This window comes from Grammomys surdaster, unplaced genomic scaffold, assembly GCF_004785775.1.
Source record: "Grammomys surdaster isolate TR1022 unplaced genomic scaffold, NIH_TR_1.0 234, whole genome shotgun sequence".
Taxonomy (NCBI): domain Eukaryota; kingdom Metazoa; phylum Chordata; class Mammalia; order Rodentia; family Muridae; genus Grammomys; species Grammomys surdaster.
The window spans coordinates 1614657-1639318 of record NW_021604679.1 but is presented as its reverse complement, the minus strand read 5'-3'; the positions used below and the strand labels follow the sequence as shown (position 1 = coordinate 1639318).

Genomic DNA, 24662 nt, shown 5'->3' with positions numbered 1-24662 from the left:
AAAAAAAAAAATAAAGGGGATTACACATGAAATGTAAATAAAATATCCAATTAAAAAAATGAAAAAAAAAAACAAAAAACTCCAAAAACAAACAAAACAAAAAAATTAACTTAGAAACATTTGTAACAATTATAATAACTATATGTAATTTCAAAAATACATGTCACAAATTCCTTAAAAGATGCCCTGTACTATAAATATACACACGGTTGTACTAAATCAAAAGTGTTCGAAAATGTGTACCATCTGTAATACTTTTAAATTTTTCTTTCTTTTTTTAACATTATATCAAGTTCATTTTATTTCTGAAATTTGTGTTCCTTAAGTGACTACAGGACCTTGGGTTAAAATACACTATGAAAATTGTAGCAGAAGATTTCATGAGATGTTGTAACTAATGTTTCTGAATTGTAATTGACTTGAATAAATTGAGCTTTGTAAAAGTTCTGGGCATTTTTTTGAACAAGTGTTGTGGGCAAATATCTTTGCTATCTTATGAAAGAAGGAAACTGTATTTCTCAGAGTCTCATTAAAGAGAACATTGGCATCCATAATTGGAGTGAAGAGAAATCTGGCAAAGCGTGTTTTATGTACAAAACTAACTTGGTTTGCATAAATCTTTTTATAAGACTTAAGCTGACTGCGAGTCCCGATGAGAAGCAGCAGATCAGTGCAGAGGAAGCCTGAGAAACCTAATCTGTGGTTTACAGTATCACGCCACAGATGGGACATCAAGCCACAGGATGCAGGAATTGAACAGCAATTGTTCTCTATATATGAAAGTTACGTAGACACACTTCATAGGACACTTGTCCTTCAAAATGGAGATGATCTCATTTGGGATTTTAAGCTGCTGCAAGGGACCTTAGGAATGGAAGTTCAAAGTCAGCAAGTGAGACAAAGCCCAATAGGTGGTAAAGGTTTGGCAACCGTATCAGAACACATACATGAGAGAACTCCTTGGTAGCCTTAAAGTGGATGACTCAAACGATGATTTCAACATTTTCAGAGGCTTGTGATACAGCTAACGACCCTGCTACTGTTTAAGAGGAGGCACCACAGGTGTGGGGAAACTCTGGGTAAATCACTGGCAAAGTCAACTCTAACTTAAAGCAGACACCAGATGGCCACTGAAACAGTTCAGCTGTTTTACTTTCTCTAATTATGACGAAAATATCAAATGATTTTGGCTTCCAATCTTTCGCATTTTCATTTTTCTATCTCTATCTTTAAGTAATGAATGCAACAGAAAATGTAATTAAATATAAATGGAAACTCCTTTGTAAAACATGTCAATGTCTATAATAACGCATTTTCCATTTTTATAACTTATTGTGTATAGCAAAATCCCTGATTTGCAATCTACAGTGGTCATTATAACATGAATGGATGAAATATCTGAATTGCTACCCATTACTTCGAGATTTCAGTCTAAGAACACTGTGAGGATACACTGCTTTCAGCCTGAATTAGCCAGTGGGAACAGGTGGCCAGACTGTGCAGGACTTACTTTCTCACTTTACATAGGATGCATTAAAAAAACATGTAAGGTTACTCAACCTGTTATTTAGTTTTTAGCACAGGCTGGTGAAAAATACAAGATTGTTCAGCTTCCCAAATGTTGAGGTTATAAGAATGAGTCACTACATCTGCCTACAACCTAAAACTCAAACAAACAAGCACAAAATCCCTAAGACTATATTTCTGTTCTTTGATAGGACACCAGGTTCTTTGAATCTGATTTGACTCCTACATAAGATAAATATTATTCAGTCCTGTAAGTCTTCCTTCCCCAGAATACATAGCTATATTAAATATCCAAATTTTAATACTGCAAAAGAGAGGAACGTAAATGAACCAGGGAAGCTCATTTGGTTTAGTTGGTTAGTGTGGAGAGACCATGTGAAGCTGTATAAATGTAATGCTGTATGTGTGCAGGTCAGAGGATAGACCATCTTGATTCTAGGGGTTAACCTTGGGTCTTTAGGGTCTTTAGACTCACTAGCAAGTGCCCTGACCCACTAGGCCATTTTGCTATTGCTCATGTGTTGTTTTGCACTGAAAATCCATCCAACTTCCCTGGCCTTGGAAGTTCAGATGCACCTAGGTTCTTAGCCCCCTGGAGCCCCAGATAGAGTGAATGAGACTCACTTTGTATAAACCTGGCTTGTGTGTTATGCTGCACCTGGTCACTAGTTTTAAATGCTGGTTGATAAATAGCTGACAAACAAACAAAGAAAAAAATATGCTGTAAACTAAAGGCTCTCAACTTACGGTTGTGATCCCCTTGGGAGCCAAATGACCTTTTCACAGGGATTGCCCCAGACTTTTGGAAAACACAGATATTTACACTATGATCCACAACATAACAAAATTAGTTATGGGGTAGCAACAAAAATAATTTTATCATTGGGGGTCACCACAATATTGGAAACTGTATTAAAGGGTCACAGCATTAAGAAGGTTGAGAGCCACTGAACTAAACAATAAAAATATCTGATGTCCAAATGATACGGTAATGAAATGGTAGCACTTGTGATTAATATTATTCCCTGACACTCACTTTAATGATGGGGCAACATTTGTTTACATGTATCATGGGAACAAAATTTCCCATAGACATCTGAGTGTATGGTGTGTGTGTGTGTGTGTGTGTGTGTGTGTGTGTATCCGTCCAAAACTTCAATTTTGTGGATGAGCTCAACTAAGCTTAGTATCTTTCGTAGCTTGGTGGAGGACGCATGTTACAGTTTTGTTTGGATAATGAAATCAATAAAAACAGGAAGGTAAATTGAAGCTGTCATTCTCACTGGCAAGGCATTGATAAACTGAAGAGTGAAGACCAGGCTCGGATGCCGGCCAGGGCGGGGTTAATGCAACACCGGGGAATGAACTTGTCAAAGGCTCAGTTCCCATCTAGGAAATAAAAACAAAAAGTACACATATGGTGCAAAATTTGTCTATAGAAACAAATAGAGAAAATAGCATCTATGTCTCAAATATCAGTTATAAAATAGTTTAATTTATAAATAATAATACAGGATCAGAATGGCTTTTATAAGTTTTTATTTTCACATGCTTACTCATTTATTTTCAATTAATGATTTCAGCTTAGGATATTCCTTCTAGTAAGGAAATTTATGTCTGAAGATGATAGGTGTGATGTTTTTCTAAAGTTAAAAATTATAGTTAAGTGTACTTTTCTTTTAAGTGAAAGAGGCCTGCTGTTCTTTCAGGTCAAAGTTATTAGGGGTGTATATCCGTGTGTGCGTACGTGTGTCTCTGTGTGTGTGTCTATTTATAACATGAAATTAAACAGCCAGGTTTGACTGTTTCTCTTTGAAATAATTTCATATCAGTCCAGTTGTAGACTATATAGGAGAGAATGAAAGATATAATCATGAGACTAGTTATCACTGGTACTCATGTCTGTGGATGTTGCCTGTTTCAAGGACTTCTTGGAAAATGACTGCTTACTCATTTGCAGTTATCATGACACAATGAGATATTTTATAACAAATGCCTGATAAATAAAATAATCAAAAATAATATGTATGCTAGTTGGCTCTCAGGCACAATAAAAATTTCAATATTATAGGGGGATTAAGGCAAGTGAATAAAAGTATTACATCAATCACGTATTATAGTTACATACATAAACTTGAGCATTTTTATTGTGGTGTGTATATGTGTGTCTGCATGTCAGTGTGTGTCTGTGTGTTGTATATACATAGACAGCAACAAGAAAGTACTCACCTGCTCACCTGTAAGGACACATGAGGTAGCCAGAGGTTGGTGTCAGGATATCTTTCTCAGTTAGTTCTCTTCTTTACTTTCTTGAACCAGATTCTCTCTACCATTTTGGCCCTCTGTTTTCCAGTATCCACAGGTTACTCACCCTGGGCATTTGGTGCTGCTTCCACCTGTCCAGTAAGCTTTCTGTGTGTGTTTGGGAAATGAACTCAGGTCTTTCTACCTGTGAACAAGCACTCAACCCACTAGGCATCTACCCAACCTCAGAAGCTTATATTTTTGAAATTACATTGCGAAGATATTTTTGGCTGATGACTTCCCACAGTTTAAGTCTTGCAAGAAGGCATGAAAATGCATATCTCCTGTCTACAGCTACGTGTGGTTCGCTTACATACAAAATTATGGAGTGTTGAATTTTAAGGTTACTCAATGAATCATTTATTCCCAATGAATTCTGATGACAGAAATAAACAGTGAAAAGAAAGCATTCTCCTTCTGCCTAGCAAAAATACAACAGGGCTCTCAGTAGTGTAGCCCAGAAAGGGACTAGGCATTTTTAAAGGTAGGAACTCTTGTTTTTTGTATTGTTGTTGTTTCCCTGGCAAGGTCTTAGAATTTGTAATAGTGACAATTAACTTCAGAAAAGTCAATTTCATGTTTCTTATGAATATAACCAATGGCCAAAGGCATGGCTTTGGAGTCCACATATACATTTCTTTTCTTTTTTTTTCTTTTTTTTTTATTTTTTAGCTAGAAATCAAAGTTGGAATTCAATCCTCTATTACACAAGTCTCTCCTTTCATTTCGTGTTCATTCTCACAGAACAACTAGCCTTTGAGCCACTATTTTCCCATTCCTTGGTCACAGCAACCCATTTGCAAAAGACAATTGCTCCTAGCTTGCATTTTATATTATTCCAAGTTTCCCTGGCTCTATTTTCCAAGTATTTATTTTGTGTATTAAAATGAATAGCCTCAAGAGGAAAATATGCATTTTTAACACACCATCCAAGTTGGATGTTGTTAGGTGCAGTTGAAATCTCTAAAGAAACAATTATAATACGTGATTTTCAAATAATTTTATACTTTATTTTTAAAAGTCCTAAAAATGTTTTATAAGTTGAATAACTTCACATTTCATGAATGCTCCATATCCTTGGTAGAAAACTTAACACGTGAGCAAAATGTAGATCAGCCTTCCCACACTGTTTTCCTAGAGTTCAAAGTAATACAGCTTGATGCCATTACAAATATGCTACTAAGTAAACAGTAGTAGAATTGTGTTCCAATAGATATCATTGAAAACTGTCAGCATTCTGAAACAACTCAAAAATCAGCATAAAAACCACCCAGAAGTTACTTCGGCATCAGAACTGCAAATGTCCACAATGTTTTCCAGCAAAGAGCAACAGGACCTTTACCAGGTGACATGAGATTGAAATCTGAGAAAACAGAGTCCTCTTTATCCCCTTCTGATGCCCGTAAATGACCATTCTTCATTTTTCTCACCAATGAACAAGACAGGAAAACTAATCTCAGCTTGAAGAAGAAGTTGTTTCACTGTCAATTACAAACATGTAACACAAGCCACATAAGCAAGGAAGGTAATAGTTGAAAGTTTATTATGGTAATCAATGCTATGTCTAGGCACGAGTAAACTAAACAGTTAAGAAATTCAAGATAAATGCACATTAATGAAAGTCAAAGATGGTCTTAAACATAGGAAACAGCCATATTCAATTTTATGTTTCTCATGAATGCTGAATTCCATAAGAGAACTATATGAGGTCATCTATGTAAATATTCAGTACAAGCAATTTTTATGCCCCTGTTTTTATCCTATGGATTTTTAACATACATTATTCTCAGTTAAGGACAATTATTTAGATTCATAACATATATCGATATGATCAAGAACATTAGATAGTAATTTTCATCTATTGTGTAGACAGTAACCGACTTGCAAAGTTCCACTTCCCAAGTGGATACAAAAATAGGCTCCTTTGAGATTTTTATGTTTGATTAATTATGTATTAAGAGATAGTGATGAAATGACAGTATGAGGAACGTAAGTCTCACATGTTAATTTATTTCACTTCCCTCGAGCAGCTGTACACACTCATAGCATGCTTACAGACTTTTATGTATCTCCAGAAATAACATCTTAAACTACAAGATCTTCAGTAGGACAAGGAGGACATCTTGAGGTCATTCTAGAAAGGTACACATTGTTATTCTTACAACTGAATCCACATTCAATGGGATTTTAAAAAATGAGTTCTGCAAACAAATTAACAGTTTAGATAGAAAATGTATAGTTTCTTCAGGAGGAGAAAAAGGCACTGTTTCCCAAAAGCATTTAGAATGGGCTGAAAGTACTCTATAATCACATTTAGATGTCTCTCTTACACACACACATGCACGCACACACACACACACACACACACACACACACACGCTGAGTCACTCACACATACACACCCTCTCTCACACACAGACATCCTCTCTCACATACACACATTCTTGCTGAATGATATAGATACATTTTTAAAATAAGCATAAAACTGTACACAATGTTTTGACAAACTTAAATATGTTTTATACAGTGGCAAAGGTGAATACAGATTCCATGAACCACTGCACAGCCATTTTCTTTCATTAGGTCTAGAAAAATAGAAACAACTAATTTGAGATTTTGTGCTGTCCCGCTTGAATTCTATCCTATGAACTCTGGGCTAGAGCTGGGCTCGCAGGACCATTTGCAGAATGTTCTGGCTCCTCAGCATTGGCAGGCTCTGAAGCTTCAACCTCTCTCTTTTCTTCCTGGGCTTTGTTCAGAGGACCAGCCGGATGGACACAGTTAGCATCCTGCTTGGCTCCATCCACTTCATTATGAAATTCAATTTTGTCTTGGCTGTTTGTTTTCTTCACTTGTCCATTCTGGGCTGGATAGATGCTGGCAATGATGTCATAGAGGAACTGGTATTGCTCCTGGTGAAAGAAAGCAGCATGAACTTACATGGAGAAAGTTTTTCTGTCCAGAAGAGATGTCCAAGCACTAACCATTTCCTTTTGCAAGTCTAGAACATATTTTCTGACATGTTCTCATCAGAAGCTTTCTAACTGACCTAACATTCCCTAGAATCAGATGCATGGTACCTTATGAGTATCACCAACCAGGTAACTCCCCGCAACACATCGTGTGACAGCTGAGCCCAGACCTCTGCCAAAATGTTACTTTTGTGCCTGTGTTCCTAGTTAATGTGCACATATCATTTATGAATGCAAGCAGCAATCAATTCTTTCAAGAAGCTTACAAAAATCCCCATTGATCAAAGTGAAGCATTCCCAGTCACCCTCCTACACTTTCTTCCATTTCAGGTATTTGACTTTTTAATACTTATTTGCCTTTGAGTCTCTTTACAGCTAATGCATTTATCAGGAATTCAGATACTTTTTAAAACTCCATCCCTGGAAACTCAAGTCATGTGTACATGAAAGCTTAGTATACTTCTGTGAGAAACTGCATTGAGAATAATTACTAAATGACTGATGTCCGACTATGTTATTGCTGCAGACAGAGGCTACACTGGGTGCATAAATGTAATGCGGACTGCTTTCCATTGAACACACAACTCTTTGTGCTGTAAACTGCTGGCCTCTTGATTCTGAACCAGCCTTAGGATTGGTTTAGTTGGAAGCCAAATTGTGACAGTTCTAGTCCTGGACTTCAAGAGGTGGCACACCTCATTCTGCCTGTGTTCTTGATGCTCTGCCCTCGTATAAGCTTTAATGAGCAGTGACACATGGCCACTGGCTACTCATTCCTATTGTCAAAAGTAAATGGCAGCCACTTGCCAATTTACTGGCAGCAGAGATTATTTTAGGCCAGCCAGACCTAAGTAGGTATATCAGCTGACAGTAGACATGTAAACCTGGATCTCATTGACTATGCCTTGCGAGTAGATCGACAGACTATCACTGAAATACAGTCATGTTATTGAAGACACTAAATTTGGGACTGGTTTGTTATGCAATAAGACTAGTTGACGAGTGAACATCAAAGGATGTGACCATGTGCCCTGTCACAACAAGCTGACAACAAACTCTAATAAGGTCTTATCTGTATTGATCAACCTTCATTGAGGATTAGGATGTAAAAATGAGTGGCAAATCAGAAAGACAGAGAAGAGATGGGAAGGGAAGGAAATGGGAGGGGAGGAGAAGGTGAAGTGCCCACATGGAAACACAGAAAACTTGAAAGTGATAGCGAGGGACACTTACAAAACTGCCAACCATTCCCGGCCTTGCTTTGCGTAGAGACTTTGCCACTTGAAAAACATCAATAACATCTTCTGTTTCTGCACTTTCCAAGAGATTGAACAAGGCACAGAAAAACCCCGTCTGCTGGGATCCATCTCTGCCAAAAGAACAAGGGATTTTTTTTTAAGTAGAAAATGAAATAACTCATTGTTTTATAGAGGAAGGGCTACTAGCACAAACACAGAGAGATGGGATGTGGTTTTTCTTTTAATTTCACATCTACTATATGCATCTTGCTCTCATTTTTTAAAGGTCAAATTAGTTTCTATGAATGCATTTAGGGACAGACTTTTCCAATACATGACTATGGCTTGCTGGTTCTGCGGCTTAATGAGACATAAATTCGGCTTTAAGAGCATACTTTCTTCCATTTATTGCTTTGTGTTTTTAAATGCACCTTTACTGATGTCCTCAGGCCCTCAGTTGTTAGGATTAATATACTATGCTCGATTTGACAGATGAGGAAACTTAGAAACAGGAAGCATCAGAACATGTCCAGAAACAGATAACACCCAAGGATTAGCCCTCCATCGCTCCCTACTCTGCTTCTCTCGCCATTTCTTAACAGTGCTCTACTTTTACATCAATGGGAAAATGGTGCTTGACAGAGTTATTCACTAAAGCAATGACATCCAAATAATTTGTAATTTATAAACCACAGGAGGAAAAAAATTAAGGGTGAAAAACTCAATATGGCTTTATTTTAACCCTCATGAAATCAACAGGTGCTCTGTATTAGACTTCATGGAGAAACACACAGTTATACCTTAAGCAATAAATTCAAACCTAAGCTTCTGTTCATCAGTTTTCCTTTCATGTAAATTTCACATTTAAAAGTGCAAATAACCCTGGAAAAAAGGATGCCCATGGGAACTTACTTCTTTATCTTTGGTGACATTAGTGAGGACTTTCACAACTTCTAAAAGCATTTCTTCAGACTTACAGTGCTCATGTTACATTAGAACTTTTTAAATTTTGATAAATTTTAATATTCCTTTTCTGTAGACTTTTCATATTATACCTCTTTTTCAATATGTCTTAAGGAGGTTATGTGAGTGTCTGCTACAAGTGACACCTAAGTGTCTCCGCAGCAAAGGCTGATGAAATTAAATATTATTTGTGAGAGTACTTTGGAGAATCAACTCAGAAGTGGGTTTCAAGTCAAGCTGCCAAGCAATGAAATTTCAGTTCCTGTTCAAGTTAAGGGTGCTTGGACTGGCTCAGCAAATAAGGGTGCCTGTGCCCAGTTCTAGTGACCTGAGTTGATTCTTAGATTCCAGTGGTGACTGGAAGGACGGGGTTCTCACACCTGTTCTCTGACCTTCTCATGTATAGCATGGTCTGTATACACACACACACACACACACACACACACACACACGCACACACACAATTTCATTAAAGTTTACAAATAAGTAGCTTAACGTATATCTACTGGAAGCAAACTATTCAGCCATCAGGTTTTGTAATATCCAGTAAAGTGAATGCAATACACAGAAGTCTATCCACAATGGAATCCATCAGCCAACCCATTTATACATATTTCCGGTTTTCACACACTCATTTACCATAAATAGCATTGCAGGTCTAATGCTGGGCAAGGCAGAGTCAAAGACGACATCAAATGATATTAAGCATCTACCAGCCTAAAATCATTGCTTTATAACCTTCATTGTTTATATTATTATTGTAGTCATACTGCATACAAATAACATGAGAGTAAATTGCTTCATGGGGATTTTCACTGGGCCACACCATCTACATATTAGGATGCCCTCCTCAGTTCAGTAGAAATGAAGATGAAGCCTGCAAACTTTAGAGCACATCCCATCAGCTTCCTGACCTGCAGTGGATGAGGACTGGTGCATGCTTGTGATACTTCATCCCTTCTGGGGAACTCCTGGGAAGCTTCTGTTTGATGTTCTGAATCATAGACACCAGTTCTTTGGGTTCTGCAGGGAGTTCTTCCCCTTTCCATGTGGTATACTGGTATTGGTACACAGTTCTGGGCTCCTTCCTCTGCAATCAGAGGTGAAGTGAACATTAGCTCAAATGAACTTCAGCCAAGTTCAGTATAACTTTGATAGCTGCTTTTTTGTTATTACAGTTGCTTTCATTCAAATGACATACCATTTTTATTCTGAACCATTATAAAGACTGTGGTCTTGAAGATACACAACAGTTTATATTAATTTGCTATCATATTGATTACATGATAATTACATCATAATTTTGAAACCGAAAATGCTTTCTAAGTGTTCACCTACCTTGGAATGTCTCAATTCAAATGTTCGGAGAGTGTAGGCTGAGGATTTGTTTGTGTCTTTCAACTCCACTTCCATGTCACCATAAGTCTGTTTTCCTTCTCCCCAGTACTGAGCACAGACTTCCTAGGTTAAAAAAAAATAACACTACTTACCATGTTTTACCTAGGTGTTGACTTTGTTCTTTAAAGTATTCAGAACCCTTTCTCTCTTCCTACCTCCTATTTTTGTACTAAATAGAAAATACTGTATTCTAAAATAATTGAAACATTTATAAAAATCTAAAATCTACTTCAAAAATACAGTGAAGAATTTTTACTGCATGGTGGCTGTCTGGAAATTACCAGGATAATCCAAGAGTAGTTTTATCATCTCTGGAAGAGGTCTTTGGAATTTGTCTCTCTTTTTAAACCCTGATGATCCAACTTCTTGATAATCTATAGAATCAGCTGATACCAGCCATGACTCTTCCAACAACCTGGGCTCCGCTATTCCACAACCAGTCCTTGAGAACAGACTTTGTGTTGATGCAAAATTTCACCCAGTGTCTTGATGGCCAACTCTATGAGAAGCTACATTGAGGCAGCATGAAAGTAGAGGATCTTGCTGGAGAGTAAGGGAACCAGAGGTCTCTACAAACTAGCATCGTATAATTGCTGACAGTGCACAGAGCCGTTGACAAGAGACAAGAGGGTGAGGGATGAAAGGCAGAGACAGAGATGAGAGAAAAAAGGAAACTCAGCAGAAGGAATCTGTAGGGGAGAGAAGTAGAAGCAGAGAAAGGGGAAAGGAAGAGAGAGACAGTAATGGATGATGGTGCATGCTTATGAGTATTTCACTTACCATATGTCAGAACTAAAATCCTATTAAGTGATCTACCATTGGGAATTTCATGGTATTTCAGGGTACTAAGGAAAATATCAAACATATGTCACATGGATTAATTAGGAAGTAAACGTACATCTTACGTTTATCACTAATTACAAAATTTTGTGGCAATAACATCGCATGGGAATGAAGAAGGAAAGATATAGCTGAAAATTTCAAAGAGTTTTGTCTCCCTAGACGAATGGAGTTAGGAGTCACAGAGAAGAGTCATTTAAGTACATGGGATATTTGTGTATTGAGAATACAGGGTGGGGAGGGGGTGCCAAGGCTCTGAATATAACCATATTTGTTCAGAATGGAAAAGGCTCTGAATGTAACCATATTTGTCCAGAATAGAAAGTGGATTTCTACACATGAATATAGGAGAAAAGTGAAAGATAAAACCTTCCACCATGTAGATTCCCCCTTCCACATGCCCAGGCACTGAGAAAATGTCAGAACCCAAACATATAACAATTAAGCCAATCTGTTAAAGATCCCTGGGGCACTAATAAGGTGGACTGTGTACCAGAGGAATCAAACATAGAGAGCATCGAAAAACAGAGAATGGCACTGCATGGTCAAAGGTTTTTTAAAGCAACGTTCTTCACAAGGCACAAACCTGATCTCCATTCATTAACTCTGTCAACATCACAATAACCTTGACTTTTCTTTGAAATATCATCTGCCAAAAGTCACCAATAGTTTCTTTTAGTGGTCCCTGAGCAGCAATCATCATTTCTGGTTTCCAGTAACTCTGAAAAATCACAAACATGGAATTTGTTACTGCTACCATCAGAGAAAAAGCAATAGCCTCTTAAACTTTTAGAAAAAAAATAGTTGATTTGGTATCATTGCCATTAATAGACAAAGTTAAGATTCTGAAGACCAAGATAAACTCAGTGTCTTGACATAAATTATTTCATCCTCACCTAATGATGTGAAATTACAGTTACAACATGCAATGCTACCTGTCAAAAATATTTTTTCTAAAAAATCTTTTCTCTATTAATTATTTTAATTGTGAAAATGAATTAATGTAATCATACAAAAATTATTCTTATCATTGATCTATTTTAACTTGCATCTATAGGTTTTCTCCTGACATAATGTAATTAAGCTAATACTTTCTAAAGTATGAGTTGCAGGAAGATCTAGAGAAGAAATAAGTCCAGCTGAGCTTGTAAATCTTTACTAAATTCCTTATTTACTTTTTTGTGTTTTTGTTTGTTTTGTGTTTTGGTATTGGGGGTTTTGGTTTTGATTTTAACCCCCAAATATTTTATGATATAAATTCTTCTGAGAAATGTTCAAAAATCCTGACATGTGACTATCAAGATTAACAAGATCAGTGCTAGGGTGATTCCAAAAATCTAACTAATCTAGTTATCTGAGTGAAAAAGCTTCACTGTATCATCATATAAGTTTAAGTGAGCTGATTTGAATAGCTAATACTTTCTAATAGTTGTATTTATTGTAATTTTGTGATTAAGACTTGTATGTCAAAATGTTTAACATAAAATACAAGCAATAGCACTGCATTGTTCTAAATCAAATGATTACATTTTAACCCCTTTAGGTAGTTTGATAAGTTTAAAATGATATTACCAGGTGAAACTTTTGCACCTATGAATATGTGATTGTTATTGAGCTCCTTATCTATGTATAATATTGCCTAAGAAATAGCCATAACACAGTCATAATCTCAAAAGGGTCAGAGCCTGATTTTGGAGTGTGTGTACCTACCATCACAAATGATGCATTAATGTATTTGCTGGTTTCTTCTGAGTCACTGTCATCATCTGAAGACTCATCTGATTCAGGCTCACTCTCTTTGCTCATCTCCAGTTCATGCTTAAGCGGCACTCTGTTAAAGTCATCTATGGAAAAGAAACAGCAGCAAGTCCTACCAAAGAAGTCCTCAGAGCTGAGGACTGAGCTCACCTAAGGACAATATGCTTGGAATGGCCACATTCCTGGGCTTAATTGAAAACTCAAATACAAAGGAATCACATTTCCTACTGACAGTCACATAGAAATGAAGAGGAAATTCAGAATTAAATGAACTGATCTAACTACAATAAAAGTCTAGATAAAATTCAGCATTTAATGATTAAAATTAGTTATGAAAGTCAAAAAAAAGAAGAAAGCACCCAAATGATTATGGTAATAAAATCCCAAGTCTTAGAAATAGCACATTACAGTCCAGCTGATGGATGATGTTTTACATACAACACCTTAGTTCTTCATGGACCATCACCGTTCTGGTTAACATAACTGAAAATCTTTGCAGCTTAGATTTTTGTTTTCAATGTTATTCAATTAACATTAAATTAAAATTTTCTACTAAGTACGTCCTTCAGAATAATTTCTTTTTAATACAAATTTTATCTACTTCTAGATCATTCCTTGTACGTCAATATTTTAAATCACTAATAACCTGGCCGGTGATGTACTTTACTATCAGTTCCATATTTTAACAGTATATGAACAAGGATTTTTGCAGGAATTAACTAGGTCAGCACGTATTGATTTGACTTATCTGGTTGTCTTGTTTATTAGTTTGACTTATATTTTACCTATGCTAATTTTGGTATATGCAACTGGATGCAATAAAAGAAGCACCAGGTATGATCCCATCAGTATTCTTAAATAGAATTAAAATGCAAAATAATTGTTCAAATTTTCAATATGGTAAATTTGATGATTGACAGTTTATCAAACCTTTCCAGCTCTCCTCAACCCTGTTAAAACCTCTGCTGTTTGACTATTACTTTGACATATGATAAAAGTAAGATAAAAGTAGCAAAGGAGACTAAGCCTTTCTTTGCCCCAACCCAGAGGTTTCCTCTTCTTATAACCTATACCTGCTTTTTGTTTTTTTCAAATGTGCCTGTGTTGGGGTACTGGTAGACACACTAAATACTGTCCATCTTTTAAAGTTAATTGAAAATACTTGGGATCTAAATAATTTGCTAAAATTAAATTTTAGATAGCCCACAAATTAATTTCTTTCTTTCTCTCCCCACCTCTCTTTCTTTTGGCTTTATGAGACAGAGTTTTTCTGTGTAGTTCTGACTATCCCAGAACTCACTCTGTAGACCAGGCTGGACTCAAAGCCACAAATATTCTCCTGCCTCTGTCTCCCAGGTGCTGGGACTAAAGCCATGCACCACCCAGATGTTCAAAAATTTATCTATTGTCAATCGTGTTGCTTCATAGCCATGTCTTCCATTAAGTCCAAAATGGCTTAACTGTATCTGATACAAGAAATAAAAGTCAACTACATACATGGAATGACATTAGAATTTCTGTTTTTCTTTTTATTTTCTTCTTGATTTCCAATGTGCTGTGTCCTCCAGCTCCTATACGAAGGAAGTCTCTAAGAAAAACAAAGAAGAAAGCTGCCTTTAAAATCTAATATTTCCTAAAGTATTGTAGCCTGAGATATCTCTTAAACAAGTGTATGATCAATGCCTGTAAAATTTGTGTAACTCCCCATGGGTGACAGGTTTTTTTTTTTTGATTGTTTTAAATTTTTTCCAAACATAATCAATTTATTTTTTGGCAATTTCACACTTGTTTCTTATTCCTTCTAGGTCCACCCTTCCTCCCTTCCACCTTTGTGCCCCCCCCAAAAATCACACCAAGTCCAATTTGTGTTGCCCACACACTCATTGGAGCATCGTCAAACTCTCAGTGTTCAGTCCCTTAAAGAAAACTGAGTCCACAGTTTTTAAATTTGACTCTGAAGCTTTTCTTTTACTGATCAGGCATTTAGTAGCTTCCATCATTGGAATATGGAGAATTATTTATGGTTCAATCTCTGCTTCTTTCAAATGCCCACATCTAAGCCTTTCAGAGAGGTGATTAGTGTACAGGACAGGACAGTCATAGCTATGTCCATGGTTTCAAGGCTACTGACACCTCTTAGTAGAGTAAGTGAGAGTAGGGTCTCAGGCCAACTGCACATGGTCTTGTATAATGCTGGGGTGTATAAGAAATGGAGGGCTAGCTGAAAGGGGACTCAGCTTTCCTGAGGTCATTATCTATGATGGTGTAAAGTTTTGTATTGATCCATCTGATGTGATATGCCTTTACTATTATAAATAACCCTTTACCTATATTCTGCAAGTAAACCCAGTAAACTTCCTGGTCACTCAAACTAAACTCTAATGGAATTGTGACTTTGGTGTGTCTTTGGGTGTCTTATGTCAGGTGAGCAGAAGTCTGGTCTTTTATACACAGGAAAGGCTAAATCAGCACTGTGGTATCTCAGCAAATACCTTTCTATCAACTTTCTATGTCCATAGTCTCTCTTCAGCAAAACTACATCCTAATCCTGTTCTCCTAGCAATCGCTTTCCATTTCCTTTTATAGCAAGTAGATATCACTTGATACCACCAAGAAGCTGAATCATTGTCAAGCTTACATTTTGTTGCCTAATGATTTGAATAAGAATTAAATTTCTCTTTGCTTCTGCCTTCTACTTGCAAGCCATTTATAATAATTTCTTACTCACAAAACCCAGTGACTTTCATTTTCCTTTTTTTCCCCCATATTATAGTACTCATTATTCATTACCATTCACTCAGAGGCATCAGCTACCAATTTGAGGATCACCTGATTTTATTATTTTTCGGCCTGAGTAGTAACTGTCTCTTTCCCACAAGATGCTCACCTCCTTGGTTAGGCCAACAATGATGACACAATCTATGCAGCCTTTCTATAGCTTGATGTCTTTCTCACCCTTTCTGATCACTCTTACTACTCCTCACCCATCCAGTCTCACCATTCCACCTTTGTCTGTTTTGTTACAAACATGACATCATGTGTAATCTAATGACTTGACTCATCCATGTAACTGAAAATTATCCTTATTCCTAGTCATCTATTCTAGCAACATTCTCCTAGAACTTTGTGTTTTTACAAAAGTCTTTGGCATACTGTCCTTATGACTTTCTTGATTTCTATGTGACCCCTTCATATGTTGTCATTCACTGCTATAAACATTCACTTGAAAAGATCCTCAATTCCTTTGCTGTTCTTCCAAACTTTTCAGACTTACATGGATTTATATAATCTCTATTCCCAGAGATCTCAGTTAGAACCACCAGAAGATACTCTTTCAATTCATAACCATAAACACCAAATGATCATACAATAGCTTCTGACCATCTTATTAACTTTGAATTAACTATTTCATACACTGTCTTCTTCCTCAGACACTGAGATTTATATTGCCTTTGTTCCTCTGGTTTCCATTAACTCTCCACTCATGACTTTGCTTCACAATTCCTCCATAAATTAAAGGCAATTGAGGTTGAACTAATGTAATGACAGTTACTTTGATTTGATTAGCATGTATAGTAAACGTGTTTTGGAACATTCTACTATTCCCCACAAATAGGTATAATTATTGTCAATTAAACATTTCCAATATGTTATTACAAAAGGAAATATAGCTATAAAAGAGAAAATTACACTTTCTGACACCCCATCACCACATGCACCAGCCACTCAGCTTCTCTACCCTCATTCTCTTTCTATCTGCTTGAGTGAAGTAATATCTCCAGTTTCTGCATGTTATAGCTGGCGAATGCTGGATGACACTCGTTCAGACCTCTCCCATGTTCACTTGAAAGCATTTTGACTCTTGTGTCTACAAATGTCCTTGGCACCCATAAGAAATTTAATCATGCCTGCTCAGTTGAAATATAAGTCTCTCTTTCTTTTAGTGACTATACATACAAATGTTTACCTTAAATATACCAGCACCACTAAACAGTAAGTATTCATGTGTTCTTTAGTGAGCTTATGGTCAGTTTGTCAGGTCAGAAGTTAATAAAATAATTCTAACGCTCCCTGATGTTCAATCTTGTTCTCTATCTACTAGTCACTCACTATAGGTCAAGTCTTTGGAAGATGGTGATACTCAGAATCATTAGATGCTGCCTGCTGTCCTCCAAACTCAGCCCTACTTTTATCATAACCAGTCAAGTGACCTGCATCTGATAAAGAAAAGCACATCGCATCTCTTATGAAACTGAAAGTCTCACTAAACTGGAAATTACAGGTGGTAAGGGAAAATTCACACCACTTTTGACAATGAAGTTGTATGAGGATGGCTGTATCAACACGCTGAAATCACTTCAAACTCATTCTCAGTTGGCTTTCAGAATCAATAAAGAGATGGAGATGCAAATTCTAATCCTTTATGTTCCGTCTACCAGCTCCAGCCAGTTCAACTACATAATCTATCATAAATCCTTTTAATTATTTCCTTTGAAATCAAAACCAGATGGAGTATTTAAAGGTGAGATGTTACACTGCCTGTGGCAGACTACTATGTGGCTATTGTGATTATTGTGACACTTTTCATATAAGCTTAGTGAAACAAGAGTATTAGTTGTAGACTCAGACCTCAAGATTTAAACAAACCTCTTACATAACTGTTGCATAAACACAGGCACTTTTTTAAACTCATAGAGTCTTAGCTTCCTCATCTGCATTCTACCCCTTGTAGCCAAGTACTGGCAAGGACCTGAAAAATAATCCACATTCCTTAAAATTACTTATACTGATTGACATTGCTGTGACCATTGCTACCTGGTATTCGGCCTCCAGAGGAGAGGGGTCACTGGGTGGATCTCTCTTCTTCATGTTCTGTAGATATGAATGTAACTCAGACAAGTTCACTTCTGTTTCCCCAAACTGATTGTATTCCACTAAAGCCTGATGGATCAGGATGTACTGTGCCTGTAAAAGTCAAACAACAATACACATAACTAAAATGTACTGTAGAGCCCTGTATACAACATTTAACTAAAATATGCATACATTCAATTTTCACACATTGGGAAGCTGTGTAATAAAAGAATAATGATATCTATAACATATAAATATTCTAGAAACTGAGACACAACTTTCTAGAGTATGAACAAATTGCATTTCAGACAACAATCCCAGGAAAAGAAGTGTTTTTTCTAAGACAGCATCCATTAATTGAAATTAATATTACCTAAAGCTACAATAACTTTCAAAACATGTTAGAAAAGCAGATAAATACCCTGTAGAACAAAACAGTATTCAAAGTTTTTATGGCATTTTTACCACTGGAGGAAACTAAGATCTAGTATGCCAAACTGAAATTTAGCAACTCCAAATGTTTTCATTAGCTCATTTGTGTTCGTTTTTTTTTTTAATCTTGTTAAGGAAAAGATATATTCTGATAAGCCTTTTAAACTACTGTATCTAGTTTGGCATATCTTTTTATTCTGATTAATTCTTGAGTATCATTCTATTTTGACAAGACCTGCACTCATGTCTGTTTCTCTACAGACATACAAGTACATGCATGTTATTGACATTGATTCCCTTGTGTGTTCCATGTTTTCATCTGACCACATAGACAGATACACACACTAGATTGTTCTCTTCAACACCATAAGTAATTTGTTGTGATTTTCCACTTCCCACTGATAGGTATTTAAAACATTTCCAATATTTTGTAATTCTAACTATTAAAATCCAGGGAGCATTCCTGCACCTGTTTCTGATTATGGCTATTTGAACAGACAAACATGTAGTGTTGCCAAACAGACATTTTCTATAATACCTATTTTTTCCAATTACCAAATGCCACAGCACATCCCCCAAAGATGCCTAAGTGCTTCAACTTATATTTTCCTTTTAACTATGTTGAACTTTTTTTGTTGTTATACAAGACAAATATTGACTTTATCTCTGCACTAATTCCATTTTATGAATGGTTTATCTGAAGCATATAAAGATTAAACAAAATCCAACAGTGCATAAAATGAACTTCTGAGCTCTAGTTCAAAGAGCCAGGTTCTTGCAGGGTGTAGTGTTAGCCTAGCACTTGAGAGGCTGAGGCAGGATTTCTGCTGCAAATTTAAGGCCATATGGACTGCAGAGTGAGACTGGCCATGTCTGAAAATGTAAAGAAAACAAAAGATACTCTTATCCCCTATTCTATTCTATCTGCTCAGTGTTATGAAAAGTTGCCAATGCTGTGTTCTATCTTTTCAAGCTTAATCATGCAAATGACTTCATATTAGGGAATTATATGAAGTTCACCTTGCTTATATTTATGTAGTTCTACAAGTACAAAGTGCTGCTGATGAGAGTTAGCACATTTTAGCTTTCAGAAATTAAAACGACATCTTCTTCCACCATTTGAATCAGTAAATAATACACATTTCTTTCAAGATCCTCACTACTGCCCCAGATGATTTAAATACTCAAATAACAGTGAGCCTATTCATGTAAACTAAGACTGTACCTCCACTTGCACCATCAGACACCTCTGTCGCCTTAGCTTGACAACATAACCATAGACATCCACTTTGCCCTCTGCTTCCAGGCCTTCCAGCATGGCATCAATTCCAATGTAGGTGCCTGTACGGCCAACACCAGCACTGAGGGAACAAACAGAAAAGGTGTGAGGTATATCAGATGTCTCAGTGGGTGGAGGAGCCTGACCGACAAGACTGTTGATTTAAACTTCATCCCTGAATTCCACTTAAAGGTGGAAGGAAAGAAGTGAATCCATAAAGCTCTATAAAGCTCTCCTCCATCCTAAAACCACTACCACCACACAGGCACACATAAGACACATACACACATACAAATGCACACGCGTGCACTTAAAAAATAGAAGAAATGTATGAGACATGTTCACAAGTAAGAAGTGGAACTGCCATCAGGGGAGGCAACAGGACAATTTTATCTTAAGAATTATTTACATAGTTACTTTTAGGCCCTTGCTATTTAATTGACAAAGCATAATGTCATTTTATACCACCACAAATGTATGCAGCTATAAAATGTCAATTTATCAGACAACTGTTTGAGAGATGATTATAAGTTCATCCTAGCAGATTGTTGACAGAATAGTACAAGCCAATAACGATTTCCCTAACTGCCCAACAAAAGGGTAGGACAGTCCAACAGGCCCACTTGCCCTACAATCTTTACCTGCAGTGTACCACAATGGGACCACTGAAGAAGTTACTAAAAGCATTAACTCTCCGTCGAAGTTTGAGGAGTAGGTGAGGGTCTTCAGGAACACCATGGTCTGGCCAGCTGGTGAATTGAATATGAGTCACTTCTCTTCCAGTTGCTTTTTCTTTTTTCTACTCAAGAGATAATTCATTCTTTGAGACAGTTTCTTTCAAAGCAAATTTAGTGAGATAAATATATAAAAAAGTAGACCTGTACAATATGTTCCTCATGTAAGTATCTCCAAATCTTTGCCTCAGACACTCTCTACCATGGTTTTCTAGAACTGAATTTCCCTTCCCACTACTAACAGTTCATGAGAAGTCACACTAAGACTCACATGCACAGCCCAGTAAACCAGTAATGAGCAAATAAAGTATAGTAGAAACTCCTTGGACTTTCTGTGCTATGAAGTCAAAGTTAAAGAAAAAAACTAAAATTAAGACATGGAGAGTTGTAGATGGACGTTTGTATACTGAGTAAATTCCATCCACATAGCTCTTTAGAATTTATCTACTTGGTTTCCCAGCAAGCAAAACTATTTCCCACATGGAGACATATAATTAATTGTTTGGTTTGTTTTCTGTTCTATAGATTATCACCCAGAGAATTACCACCTGTCAAAATATAAATAGTAAGATAATATTTTCTTTGTAGCATTCCAATAGACAACATATAAGTTCATTAGGACAGATACCTCAGACTAATCACAGTGAGTAGATGGCCTTGGTCTCTACACAGCTCCCATATATATGCAATGGCATCCCTCCCAAGTATGCATTTTTCTATTGGCTTTAGACAGGATTGTTCAACCCCAAAAGCAGAGCAGGGAGAGATGCCATCAGAGCAAAGAAGACTTTAGGAGAAATACCTAGCAAATCTGGCTTTTTGTTTTGTTTTGTTTTGTTTTGTTTTGTTTTGTTTTGGTTTGGTTTGGTTTGGTTTGGTTTGTTTTGTTTTGTTTTGTTTTGTTTTGTTTTGTTTTGGTTTGATTTGATTTGATTTGATTTGTTTTCCTGGAGAAAACGTGTACTAATAAAGTTCAGATTACCAAAAGCCTCCCAAAATAGGAATCAAAGAAATATTTAACCCAGATAAAGTGTGCAAGTTTCAATTGCATTACTAGGGTATACATGGTAAATCAAATACTCCGCATATTTAAAGTGCAGTTGTTATCCAGAGTGCTAACCCAACACTATGTAATGGTAGAGCATTTTGGCACTATAAAGTGAAAGTACGAACCCATCTGACTCCCCATTCTGACACCCTCAGCCTAAGGCAACCACTGATCTATGTTTTGCATTCTCAGACTGTTCTATCTAGAATTTTCCTGAAAATTGAATTGCATAATAAGAGATGACCTCCATTTCAAGTCTTACCAAAGCCATGCTGTCCTCTTTCTTTGCTGAGCTTAGTAGTCTCCCCCCCCAACCCCGACTCTCTCTCTCTCTCCTGTATAGTTGTAACAGTATGTTTTAATATGTTCATGCATAAAATATGCTATCCATTATTCAGAGAGACTACTCACAACCAGGATTGTTTGTTTTTCCACTTAACAACCTTGTCACTGACAAAGCACAACTTGTGGACCCATTTGTTACTACTTCAAAGGACCAATGGAAGAGTGTGATTGGTGCAGACAAACAGTGCCTCAATCAGCTATTAAAATTTGATCCTGTTAGCTTTCATGGTTGTTTTAACCTGGCTCTTTCGCCTCAAGATCATTAAAAATAATTTTTCCCAGATGTGTCTTAGTTCCTCACATTTTACATTCCTTAGCTTTACTCTTATAAAAAGCCATACCAAGCCCAAAGTTACAGAATGAGATAAACTCACATGTGTAATGTTCAGCTTCTGAATGATGTAATCAGGACATCGTTTGTGGTCATTGATTGTCACAACAACATCTCTGAAAGCCCGAGTACCTTCCTCCATGCATGGCCAATATTCTGCACACTTGTTCTACAGTTTAAAAGAAGCAATAATGACTCCAGTCTATTATAATACAGTTCCAGCTTACTCCTAAAACACCAATGACCAAGAATGTATTCAACTGATATTCCCCAAGCACTTGCATACTTTTCAAATAACATGTGTAACTTTTGATGAAATGTGTTCTATTTCTCACTAGTGTTTCTGGATGAGCTTCTCTTAACCAATCAACAGAAGGATGATCTCTCCAGCCTTTGCCAGCTATCACAAGGAGACTGAAAAAATGATTACCACAAGCGACATGCTTGCAAGTGGTTACTTCCAGGCTCAGGAATCCATAGGCTTTTATTTCTCCCAACAGTGAATTATGTGAGTGTCCACTGTCTATGCAACATCAGTTTTTGCTGTGGCCATTCACAAATACTTGTGCAGTTGTCACCTCACAATGTTTGGAATTTACAACAATGCCAAATATGAGCTTCAAAATAAATTCACTTAAATATTACACAAACTGTGTGTGTGTGTGTGTGTGTGTAGGTTTTCAACATACATTAAATAAAATGTTAACAAGGTTAAAACAGAGAATTGCCTGTAGAAATCATACCAGATGCAGCTTAGCATATCTTTCCCTACCCTCAACCTCCAGCCTTCTGTGTTCTTACCCTGTTTCCTTCTTCACACCGTGTGACCATGACAATAACTGTGGCCTTTTGCTCCCAGATCATCCTCCAGAAGTCATCAACTGTCTCATCCCGGGGCCCTAGGAGTTAAGTACAAGTTATACAATCCTCAGAAGTGCTATAAAGCAAGTTTCTAAAAGAAACTCCAAGATATAAAATGAATTACCTTGTGCAGCAATGTATTTCCTGGGTTCCTTGAAGCCCTGATCAAAACATACAAAGAGAACAGTCATTTACAGAATACTTATTCATTAACACAAAATACCGTGAATCAGAAGTTGACATAGCTCTGCCATGGTTGTAAACACATCTGGCCATTTTCAGATTGTTGCAGGGCGTTGGGGATTAATGTGCAACAAGACATTTTGCAGTGTGGAGCAGGTTAGCTACCATTTGCAAACGGTATTCATGACCTGAATATAGTTTTGATGTGTAGTACTCCAAACAGCTTTTATAATTAGACTTTATCTCATCTGAGATGGTGCAGCAATTAACAAGACAAATCCATCTTTTTCTTTTCTTTTTTTTATAAACTCCCCACCCCATAGAACCACCTGCTATTCAGACCTTTCCACCAGCCATGGAGGTCCCTTTCCAGTGTTCTACTCAATTTCTTGCAATAAATCCCTATGGGATGAAACCTACATTTCTACATATTGCTAGAACACACGGTGGATTCCCTAGAGCCCTTTTATGTCATTCCAGATATGAAAATAAAAACATTCATTATCTGCAATGACTGCTTTCTCTGCTCCACTGGCTAAGATAAGGAATCAGTGCAGAGGTAGATGAAATATGCTAATTCCTTGCAAGACTCTCTCAAACACCTTAAATTTACTTTAGTAATAGGGAAAATTCCACAGGACAAGGTAGTTTTGTCATTGATTTAAACTTTGTACATCAGCTATATGAAAATTCAGATAATTCTAGTAAGTCTCATGATGGTTTCAGTCATGTGCATGTATCTATTCATCAAGTACCTGTCGAGTTGCTACAGTATGTCAAGAACCTCTCTGGGAGCTGAGGAGATCTGCTTTCCACGAGGTTGAAGCTCAGTTGGAGAAACATAATTATAACTTGATCCCATAATTTTCAAACATATTTGAACAGAATGTGTAGCAGTTTATTTCTAGAGTCTACCTAAATCCTGAAAAAAATCTCCAGCATTGCTAAGTCTGCTCTTAATTACATTTCTTTGAAGGACAAGACATTTGGAAAATGAACTCATGTATTCTAAAACAAACCTTGTTCACCACCAATTGTCTGGTCTACAGAGGACACTTGCCCATATCAGTTCAAATAAAGGTGAAAATTAGGAACAGCTACTATGGTATTTCGAGGGACCACTCTTTACATCTGAAAGTGTTGCTTTGTTCTGGAAACAAGCTTTGCAGAGAACACAGGCAATGGAAATAGGAGTTTATATTATGGAGGTCGTTGGCAGATGTAGATTCCTCTCTAACTCAGTTGGAGTCCGTAAGGGCTTCCAGAGACTGAAACACCAACCAAAGAGCATAGGCTGGACCTACACCGCTCACTAACATGTAGCAGATGTGCAGCTTGGTCTTCATGCTGGGCCCCAAACAACTGGATTAGGGCTGTCTCTATTTCTGTTGCCTGGCTGTGGATCCTGTTTTCCTAACTGGACTGCCTTATCTGGCCTCAGTAGAAGGGGATATTCTTAGTCCTGTGATTTGCTGTGCCACAGTAGATTGGTACCCAGACGGGCCTCCCCCTTCTCACAGGAGAAGGGGAAGGAAGTATGGGGGGATAGTCTGTGTGAGGGGTGAAATGGAAGGAGGGGGTCTGTAGTCTGTATG

At 37.0% G+C, this 24662-nt stretch overlaps 1 protein-coding gene across 6 annotated transcripts in view; it reads right to left on the bottom strand.

Annotated features, from left to right (window-relative positions):
- Positions 1 to 4819: 4819 nt before the first annotated feature.
- The window catches only part of Ptprc (protein tyrosine phosphatase receptor type C), a 104715-nt gene continuing 84872 nt past the window's right edge, over positions 4820 to 24662 (bottom strand). For all 6 annotated transcript variants that reach the window (XM_028773775.1, XM_028773774.1, XM_028773776.1 and 3 more), the window contains 13 exons: positions 23009 to 23045; positions 22825 to 22922; positions 22067 to 22192; positions 20207 to 20364; positions 19512 to 19647; positions 17816 to 17965; positions 14498 to 14588; positions 12953 to 13086; positions 11829 to 11963; positions 10343 to 10465; positions 9919 to 10094; positions 8037 to 8172; positions 4820 to 6743 (listed from right to left, as the gene is read on the bottom strand). In XM_028773775.1, the coding sequence (XP_028629608.1) occupies positions 6474 to 6743; positions 8037 to 8172; positions 9919 to 10094; positions 10343 to 10465; positions 11829 to 11963; positions 12953 to 13086; positions 14498 to 14588; positions 17816 to 17965; positions 19512 to 19647; positions 20207 to 20364; positions 22067 to 22192; positions 22825 to 22922; positions 23009 to 23045 (1770 nt within the window). In that variant the 3' untranslated portion in view covers positions 4820 to 6473. The remainder of the gene's footprint in view (positions 6744 to 8036; positions 8173 to 9918; positions 10095 to 10342; positions 10466 to 11828; positions 11964 to 12952; positions 13087 to 14497; positions 14589 to 17815; positions 17966 to 19511; positions 19648 to 20206; positions 20365 to 22066; positions 22193 to 22824; positions 22923 to 23008; positions 23046 to 24662) is intronic.